This window comes from Semicossyphus pulcher, unplaced genomic scaffold, assembly GCF_022749685.1.
Source record: "Semicossyphus pulcher isolate SPU_LCO1_2020_fin unplaced genomic scaffold, fSemPul1.0.p SCAF_12, whole genome shotgun sequence".
Taxonomy (NCBI): Eukaryota; Metazoa; Chordata; class Actinopteri; order Labriformes; family Labridae; genus Semicossyphus; species Semicossyphus pulcher.
Genome location: NW_027211626.1, coordinates 28,857,670 through 28,868,302, shown reverse-complemented (window position 1 = coordinate 28,868,302; position 10,633 = coordinate 28,857,670). Strand labels below are relative to the sequence as shown.

General features: G+C 40.2%; 1 protein-coding gene across 1 annotated transcript in view; it reads right to left on the bottom strand.

Annotated features, from left to right (window-relative positions):
* The window catches only part of fancl (FA complementation group L), a 30,811-nt gene that overhangs the window by 2,340 nt on the left and 17,838 nt on the right, over positions 1-10,633 (bottom strand). The window contains exons 8-13 of the mRNA XM_069658730.1: positions 8,155-8,305; positions 7,981-8,064; positions 5,335-5,380; positions 3,622-3,703; positions 1,569-1,685; positions 68-139 (exon numbers count right to left, since the gene is read on the bottom strand). Of these exons, the coding sequence (XP_069514831.1) occupies positions 68-139; positions 1,569-1,685; positions 3,622-3,703; positions 5,335-5,380; positions 7,981-8,064; positions 8,155-8,305 (552 nt within the window). The remainder of the gene's footprint in view (positions 1-67; positions 140-1,568; positions 1,686-3,621; positions 3,704-5,334; positions 5,381-7,980; positions 8,065-8,154; positions 8,306-10,633) is intronic.

The following is a 10,633-nucleotide window of genomic DNA, read 5'->3' as shown; positions in this document are numbered from 1 at the left end:
CCTTTAACTCTGCAGTGAAGGCCTTTCTATGAAGGCGGCTGTCAGTCACACTGAGGTGAACACATACCTTGCTGCAGTAAGGACACTCTCCAAAAACAATGTTGAAGCTCTGCCTGCTGGAGGGCAGCGCTCGCAGCCACTGAAGGAAAAGGACAAAGAAGGAAAAAAGACTACTTCATCAAATCATTACCTTGGATGTGATGTGTCAGTGTCAAGTGATAATAGTGCTTGTTTCAATGCTCACTTATTACTGCGCACTTTAAAGGTATGTTTAAGATAATCTGGTACTTTGAACATTTTGAGGGCTTTTTATGTGGAACTTTAGAATATCCTCCTGCCACTTGTTCAAGGCTTTAAAAGAGATCTCAGTATGGATAATTTCACTTAATACAGGATATATCGTAATATATTGTTGCACATGGGAAAAGAGATTTTGCACAGTGCAGCTTGAGTAATGTCAAAACGCTGAGTGAAAGATCTTTCAAATTACCTTTGTAATAACGATCTTTTAAAATGTCACTACTAAAGCTGCTATTTATAAAGATAGTGAGTATCTCAATATGATATTTACGTGACAGACACATATTTGGTGTTTGGAGCACAATCTAGTTCTTGTCAGGGTGAAAACAAACTTCTGAACCACACCTGGACCGACAGACTGCACCATGAAGTCTGAGCTGTTCCACTAGTTTTGATCAAGAATGTCATGTTATGATTGTGAGGTGTACATTTCATGTAATGTTGGAAGACTTGAAGTTCCTGTTATGTGTTGTATGAGTTTTAATGTGGTTTTCTAGTCAACATTGGCTTACAGAAACAATTACTGAGTCATGTAAAGCCTATTATGGATGGATCAAATAAAACTACATCCATCATATCAGTTTGCGTATAGCGACTTTTACAAATACAGCTGAAACGATTAGTGGATTCAGTGTTTGACAATTTTATATATATTTTTTATTCATTCTTTTTTGAGCAAATGCCAAAGCTTGACTGTTGCTTGTCATGACGATCTTTTATAACATTGAATTGATGATTGTTCTTGTGGTTTTGTTCTATTAAAGCCAAACATGCATTTTTAACACATCATCTCAGCTTCTCAGTAATTGTGATGGGCATTACAATATTCTCTGAAAGTTAAATCAATCAATCAAAATATACAGCAGATTAATCAGTTACAAAAATAATCTTTTCATGTTGTTCGAGGCAGCCTACACAGCCCTGTAAATCGACCACTCAAAGCTGCTTTTACACTACATGTCACCCTTTCACACACACATTCACACACTGATGGCAATGACTCAAGTGCCAATCCAATTAGGATCTATGCATTCATACCCGATGGCTGTGCCACCAAGAGCAATTCAGGGTTGCCCAAGGACACTTCGACATGTGACTGTAGCAGTCAGGGTATGAACCACCTACCTTCTGATTGAGAGACGACCGACGACCACTGAGCCACAGCCGCCCCTGTGTGTGTGTGTGTGTGTGTGTGTGTGTGTGTGTGTGTGTGTGTGTGTGTGTGTGTGTGTGTGTGTGTGTGTGTGTGTGTGTGTGTGTGTCCATACCTCATACAGACAGGCCTGGTGGAAGGGCTGGCCACAGCGAGGGTCATTGCACACCTGATCAGGGATCGCAGCTTCAAGACGATAGGAGTAACAGATGCCACATTCAACACTGAAGCTCTGCAAGCGTTAACATACACACACACAAAAAGACATATTCAGCATTCTTTCTAATGTACAGCTTGGCTTAAACAAACCTAAAGGGGAATTCTGAATTTGGAAGCTGGGCCCTGCTTTGACATGTTTTGATGTGTAAATAACATATCGGTACCAACTGTTTTGGAAAGGTTTCAGTAGATTGCTTTAACCGGTGGCCATGACATGGGCTGTAATGTATGTAAAGTCAACTTTCAGGGCAATCAAATCATGTCCACTACTAGTTTATGCCACCAACAGGCTCAGTCAGTTCTTTAGAGAGCCTGAGAACATTATAGAAACGATCCCTTAAAAGAGAGAACTTAAGTTGAAGTCAGATCCTTTAGTTTAAACCAGAAACAACTATTACATGGCTCTCTTCAAAGCCACCAGACTACATTGACAAAACCGTTGTTTGACTTTGCAGAACACGTTGCTGGTCTCCTGTTGCCTCAACCGGCTAGTTTGTGTGTATTATTGTATGAGTTTGGTGTTGTATTTGGTATTTCAGATCCACATGATGACAGAAAAAAAACAATCAGGGCAGTAGCAGACACATGGCTCTAGTGTTCTGCAAGGAAAAGTAACATTTTTCTGGTGGGTTTGAAGAGAGCAATGTAACAGGTGTTTGTTGTTTCAACAAAACTTTTTACTTCTTAAAAATTCCGCAACAGATCGGCTGCAGGAGCCGGATTTGTCAATAGAGCTGTCAATCATCCTTTTAAAGCATCAAATAACTAAGTAATAATAATTGATAAACTTGTCAGAAAAAACACTTGAACACTTGGACACAAATCAGTATCATAAGAACTAACTATAATGATATTTATTTGGCATGTATTTTAATTTTATAGTATTATAGTTTGACTCATGTCTCATCTGTTAACATGGAGGAGGCGGGTTTTATGACCTATACTGCAGCCAGTCAGCAGGGGGCGCTCCAAATGTTTTGGCTTCACTTTTAGGGAGCTGTCATGTCGTCCATCTTTTATACAGTCTATGGTCATATATATGGTATACATATGGTCACATGCCAGTAGCAAAAACAAGCCCTTGTAGTGGATGTACTGGGATTGGGTGCATCATCCCCCGATGATGACCTTGCTGACATTACAACTTGTGGTGCGGCTGCTGAAACAATCGACTGGAGCAATTCCAAAACTTTTGAACCTTCCAAGTTATCTAGATGCTAAAAATAACCGAATTCTTTTTTAAGATTTAGGCAGTTTATCTGTAACAACTAAACAACCTTTTAGTAAATTGCAATGCTAACGTCACCCTGTAACACCCTCCTCTCTCTCTGGTCCCAACATCACACACTCATCACACACTCCTCTCTCTGCTCTCGTTTGCATTTCGGTGTAATGAGAAGCTCCTGTTTTTCTGGGGCTATCCATTAAGAGAGAGGATGGCAGGTAAAAAAAAAATCAACATCTGGTCAACCCAACTTTTTTGCACTCCTCTGAATGTTAATGAAGCTGAGGCATTAATCACCACAGCGACAGCGGATAAACATGACGCCCTTTTAACCCATCTGCAGAGAGGGGAGGGGAAAAGAACGAGTGTTTAAAAAAAGAGAGATAAATGGTTTTGCGTGATTAAAGCGATTTGATAGTGCAGAGAATTCTGCCATCTTTGTTATTCTAATGATCTTTTCTGTAAACAACCCAATTAAAGGGAGAATTTGTGCCCACCTCATGGAAAAAAAGAAAACACAGACAGAGAGAGAGGGAGAGAGAGAGAAATATGGAAATAGACAGAAAAATAGGCAATAGCGTATGTCCGCCCCCTTATAACTATAAGCTCAAACACACAGGGACAAGAGTATGCATGCATAGATGTAAACACACACAGCTCCTCGAGGTAACCGTGATGGGAACGGACATGTTTGAAATGGAAAGGGGGCAACTGTGTGACATACAGATTTTTCGTGGGTGGCAGGTGACGGGAATTCGATCTCCAAAACATCCCGGAGGTTGTGCAAGACGCTGGAGTCCGGGTTCCTGCCAGCAGACCACAGACAGCTCCTTCACACACTAATTAACCACATGCAAATGAGCCTGCAAAGACACTGGGGGATGATTAGGAGACTTTCACCATTAGTATAAAAAAAGATTTAAAAAGCCAGAGCATTTATCTCTGCTGCTTCAAACTGAACGGTGGTGGAGGTGGAGGGAGATTTTCCTCAGACGTGTCATGCAGGGAGGCAAATGTTAAAACCTGTGGTGAGAGTAAAACCTCTACTTTATTTTAAAAGTGTAATTTTTTTCCTCCTGAGTGATGATCAGGAACTGGTGTGCATGGCTTGACTCATCAGACACTGATAACACTAATGCATGTGCTGGAGAAAAAAATAGGACTAAAGGATTCGCTTAAAGTCAATGAATCCCTCAAGAAAAGACCAAAACCAACGATGATCCTAACAAGTATTATGTTTGATATCCTCTGTGCCACAGAGCAGAATACATCCATGAGCCACAATATTGTAGTTTTCTGTAGTTTATTTTGAATCCCACATACACTATGCAGCTGACACTCAAGAGAACACCAAATGGGATTAATCCGCTTAAATAGTTCTCAACATAATGCACTATACTCTCCTGTTTGAGTAATGTTTGCTCTCCTTGTAGCTCTGGTTTGTTCTCCACCAACTGTGTAGACATATATCTGGCTTTTTACCTGATCAATTTTCCACTATCATCATCTGCTACTCTCTGACTTTGTTCAGAGCGGGGCAGGTAAAGCACAGAGAGTTAATTAGAGCTTTTCCACATAAAACAGTAGATACGGTGAGCCTGATGGAAATAAGGTTTGAGGGATGGTTGATACTAAGTCAATACAGTCAAGTTACAGTAAGTAAAAACAAAACAATATGCTGAAAGGAGTTATTGTTATTGTTGTTGCTTTTAAGCCAGAACCGGAGGCAGTAACAGAGCTGAGCTGTCTGTGTAAAAGGGGAGCCTACGAGACCGGACAGGACATGTGACATTTTTAAGATCTGTTATGTTTGCAACCCACCAGCTGTTGGCAGATAACTTAGGTGAGAGAAGGAGGAGGAAGTTAGCAGCTAACCTACAGCAAATAAAAATATTTGCAATTGTGGATACAAAGTCAACAACGAGCTCCTTCACCCCCGAGCAGAGAATTAAATCAACTGCCAAATAACAGGGACAGTGACAAGGACCGTTACTGTGGTTAAAAAGTAACATGGGAGCCTGACATGTATGTTATATCACAGAAGAAGTTGTTGTAGTAAAAGTTACGCCTGAAATAATACTTCTCATTCCAGTATGTGTGTAAAATCAAACAGTGCGGCAGCAATATCCCAACGTTGTAGGCACAGTGTAAAAAAGGCAGAGCTGGAGTATTTTTTACAAAAATATTGTGGCCTCTCTGCATCAAAGGGCGGTTGTTGGTGTTGGTCTTTTGATGGGATCCTTTAACAATAACTCAAAATAATAGTAGTAGAAAATAATATCATACATCAAACTGACTAAGAGTGTAAAACACAACAATGGAAAAAATAAGTTCTTGTCAATTGGCAATTATTTTACACTCATGAAAAGATCAATTGTAATACTGTGTCATCACTCAGAAGAAAACAGTAGAAAAAGCTTAATGGAGAGAAACTTACCACAAGTGCATGTTGGTGTTGAGCTTATTCCTCAGCGGAGTCACCGCTGCAAAAGCAAAAGAAAGGAAATTATTCGGTATTGGCATGTAAACTGTGCTACTAATAAAAGCCACACATTACAAGCACCCCCAGATTCACTTTTATTGTACATAAGCCTCAGAAAATTAGACTCTGCTAAAACAACATACTCTGCATACCCTCAAACGCTGTGTCTTATTTGACAACGGCCCGGTTCAGCACAGACAGCGGCATCACTGCTGTCAGATATGAACCATCATTGCTTCCTCTGTTCCACAGGGGAGCTTTGTCTCCGTGCAGCACTCATCACTTTCACTATTTGTTATTCCTACATGCAAAAAGCAATATTTCTGCGCGACCCCTCGTATTTGAGGGTCGCCGCCTGCCTCCCGTCTTGGTGTCTGAGGTGTGTATGTGTTTAATATCTTTTGAGTTGCATTGCTAGGCAACAGGCTAGGAGTTGCGTGACCTTGGGTTTACAGAAACAATGGCCGACAATTGATGGGGACTTAAATAGAAAGCCGAAGCTCGCCAGCTGGCTCTGATGTTGGCGTGTTGAGAATAAAAACGTGCCATTCTGGAAGAAAGTCCTGTGACATGACAGCAGACAACAGTCAACACAACCAGCCTGGTTGAGTCGAGACATGTGGAAATCTCTGGAAAAGCAGCGCGGTTCCTTATTCATTCACGCCTGCTGGCTTCTCACTGATCGGATCTGAATACTGCCGGGCACAGGCATAATTTGTACTTTATTGCCTGGGTTGATCCTTGCCTGGGAGATTATTCTGTGACAAAAGGCGTCTGATTGCAGTGATACGGGCTTATGAAGAGGCTCAGGACAGGAGTTCCCAATAGTGATGGAACAATTTATCAAATAGTTGATTGATTACCGTTTAACTGATGTCAGAAACATCTGCTAGGTCAACCTTCCCGTGTAAGGAGATTGCTTCTTCTTATTTTACCCTTGGAATATGAAGATATCACTTTGAGTTCTTGTAAATATTGTAGAAGTTTGTTTTTCTTATTTTAAGACATTTCAAAGACCTGGTAATAACAATAACACTAATCACTGATAAGGCTAAATAACCCTACATTCACAACCAGGGGTGTAAGCAAATATAAATACACTTGCGTATTGCATGTGATATAATATTATCAATAACACAGTATCGATTTTAAATTCATAGTTTATGAGCGAACATTTTTTTCTGATATAGTCAAATATTAAACTCTTTACTCAGACAGCACAAAAAGTAGTCCTATGATGTTGGATGTTACCTGAACTGTGATGGTTAAAAAAGCTATTCCCACTGTTCTGAATTTATACATAAGAAAAAATGTTTGACTTTATAAATATGTTGATGTGTTTTTATCCTATGACAGTTGTTCTAAAATTACATGTAAATCCTAATATATCTTCTTGCTTAACATATTGCTATATATTGCAATATATTGAAACGTAAACCCTGTCAGTCTGTTTGCCAGCCCATAGGGCCCCATTGAGAACCCGGAAATGTTGACCCCAAAGTGTTAAGTTAGAAGTATGGGTCCCCAGCATTTAGAAACTGCCGGATGCTATCTTGCATATATTGGACAAGTAGCAAAATAAGCATTAATTAGCATGATCACCTCTATGCCCAATATTTCAGCAACTGCTTGGCAGATTTGGACAATGTTGCAGCATGGGAGGGGTTTTGAGGGTTACTGAGGATGCTGAATCCATTTCTGATATTTTCAAAATTCAAAATGGCTGTTTAAACCAGAAGTGGTCATATTTCAACTCCCGGTAGGCCAATTTTAACAAGTGTGTATGTATCTCTGTACGTCTAAACCATAACATTAGCATTTTGCTAATGTGCTGAAGCTAGCTTTAGCTTTAGATAGCTAGCTTGCTAGCTAAGTTAATATATTGTTTTAGAAATAAATTATAACTTTAAACTTGTATTCATGTTACAGGAACAGCTAACATGAGAAGGAACATTAGCTACATGAATGTATTGTGATATGTACCGCATCGGCAGATTCTTTTCAATGCACCAGACTACTGAGTGGCGTTTACGTCACCGTGGATCCAGAATATTCTGTTACGCTGCTAGCTGCAAACTGTCTCGATAGCAAAAGTGTAATTTCACAGAGGGCAAATGAACATGGATCAACATCCTTGGGTCTGCAAATACCCATTTTGTCCGCCTACTTTTACAGCAGTATCTTGATACTCTTGCAAAAAAACTCACCAAACATTGTCCTCTGACCTTTAAGCTGACAATATCCAAACAAAGAAATGCTCATCTGTTGTCCAAGCAGTGTTTTAAAGTTTTTGCTTACTGGGCGTCTTTTGCCCTGAGTTGCCCTGAGCCACATCTACTAAAGAAAACAGCAACCTGTGCTTGTATTTAAAAAGATCACTTCATACATTTGAGACTAAAGCTAAACATTAATCAAAGCAACCTTACAAACCTTACAATCCTTGTGGGCACCTGATGACTATATTATAACAAGGAGAGGATTTCACATGCTGTAATACAGTTTGTCAGTTCTGGGTGTGTATTAGTGCAGATACAATTCTTGTGCTCCTGCTCTGCCTGAAAATACTTTCAAGTGTTGCCATGTCTTTGGAGTCCTACCCACCATGCTCGGCTCCCAGCAGGCAGCACTCTGGCAGCATCTTGGGGTGTCTGGGATCCACCTCCACTTTGATGGATACGTTGTTTCCTGCACACATAGATACGGTTGTACAACAACAACTTCTTTTTTTAGAAAATATCATAAAGTCTTTGAAAGAGCTGAGATCTTCCTCCCTACCGATGGCAATCCGCCTCATGGTGTCAGACCGGCTGGGTTTTTCTGGCTCCAGAATCCAGGTCTTGCTGTCAATCTCATCCAGGACATCCCAGAACTCTGTCAGAGACTCCAAAACCAGCAGGAACTGGCCGTGGAGCTTGTCCAGAGTACTCTAACAGCCCAGGACAGAACAAGCACCGCAGTCACTTACAAAACAAGAGAATTTCATTGTCCTCAAAAAGCAGTGAAGCTTCTGCTATAAACAACCTATAAGTCTGATGTATAATGGTGTTTTTTAATGGCTTAGGAACACTATACTTTGCTACAATGTCTTAACTTGGACTTAAAACCTACTTCGAGGAGTTTATTTAACTGGTTGTGAAAGAGTCTCAATGTAATACTGCTGCCACTCCTAATGACTGACAAAAGGAAACCAGACTATCAATGAGAAGACTGACTTTATATATAGATAAAGTTTATCTTAACGCATGTTACGGGCTTGGATCCTGACAGAGTGTTAGAAAGCATAGGAGAGGCTATGCTCACATTTCCGAGGCAAAGTCTTGCAGTCAGTCGTACTTCAGCAGGTTGAAAGGAAGCAGGAGGATTTGTTTTCTTAAGAAATAACTACACATGCACGCACAGGGGAGTATAAGCATAGATATTTAAAGCAGAGAATTGACTGAAGATCAAAAAAGCTTAAATGCACGGTGACAGAGCAGAAGATCGGGGTCAGACTGTGTAGAGTGGCGATCATGTTTTCTTTGCTGATGAGCTGGTTTCTGTTGTTTTCTTCTTATAATGAAGACATACATCAAAAGGGAATATTGATAACTTTAGCTTTAAAAATATAAAACATTTATTGAAGTAATAATCTGGAAGATTTTCATTTAAATAAATGTAACACAATGGTGATTGAGTCTATGGCCCACTGATGAAAGCCTTTCCATTTGCAGTATTACAGAGTGGGTGTCTGTGGCGACTTAGGCGGAGCTAAGCGGCTGCTTTTCCGGTCTCTTCAAGTGTTGCGTGTAAACAGTAATCTACTACGGCTGAACAAACAAAGAAAAGATGGATGACTACAGATACAACTTCAACAAGAAGTGAAAATCCAAAGAAAAAAGAAACAAACTCGACGCTCAGATGAAGCAAACAGTCTGAAAAATCAAGAGTTACAATCAGAGTCAGCCGTGGACATCACACATGCAACACTGTCTGGATATCTAGGAAGTGTGCTCCTGCAATTACCGTTTATTGCCATAGGTGCAGAAAGAGAAGGAAACTGAGATCTTCAAGATTACCACTTTAATGTGGAACTGAATGTTTGATCTGTAGGCTAAGCTAAGCGTTATTCTGTACTAAAGAAACGTTTGAAAGTCATAATATTACAGTTATTAATCGTACATTACCAAAAGAAGATCCTGCATCCTGCAAACAGCTGTGTTTACTTTTTTTTTTTTTAATGTATAAGAACTTGCATCTTTCTTTTTCTTCCAAATCAAATGCACACGTGAGCCAGGTCAAGGTCTTTACGATGCCAGGTGAACCACTTTTATCCACAGGGGAAGTAGCTTATTGCCGCATTTCATTTTAGGCAGCTAGAGGGAACTCAAAGTGCAGATAGAAATTGACCAGTTGGTAAAAACTGTAACAACTTAAGGCACACTCACATCCTCATTTACACCCACACACACAGAAGAGAAAGGGAGGCTGATAGAGGTGTCGGAGAGCAATACAGATGGAATGAGAGCGAAAGAATTAGGGGGAAAAATGAACCAGAAATTATGGGTCATTGTGCCAGCACAGTGCACACAATTAAGCATCGTCCAGGTGCCGAGAGCCGCAGCAATTACAGCCCAATTAATGCCAGTGGCATGATTACGGTTACAGCTCAGGATAACTACGCTAGGCCCAGTTCAGAAGGAGAAAAAAAGAAGGGGGAAGAAGAGCTGGTAATTGAATTCCTACTGTATCTGAGAGAAGAACATGAGAGAGAGCGGAGGGCTGTAAGAAAGTATGAAAGAGACTGAATCTGAGCTGAGATATTATCTATTTATGCTGTCTCTGACTGACCTCAATTTAGCTCCTCAAAGCAGCTGGGCTGCAAGAATTCACTCCTCTTTACATGGATGCTGTTAAACCTTACTGGGTTTAACCTTTTTTCTTACTGAGCTCCTTCGGAGTAATAAAGAATTAAACACTTGTATTGGTAAAAAAAACCTGAACAGCTCATTTTTTTCACTCAAAGTGACATAACACGTTGTTTCATCTGTCTATATGTTATAATCAACTGTAAGTTTGCCAAACTACTAGTATTGATCAATCACGTATCAGCAGGCTTAGGGCAGATGCAGGAAAAACAGTCCGTGTAGAGAGCAAAAGCAGGCAGAACGTAATGTAATGCAACCCCGGCTCCCATCAGCGGCTATCTGACGACCATTTAGCTTCTTGTTAATCTCTATAAACAAACATCTGCAGCAAGTTCAGCTAACAATGTGTT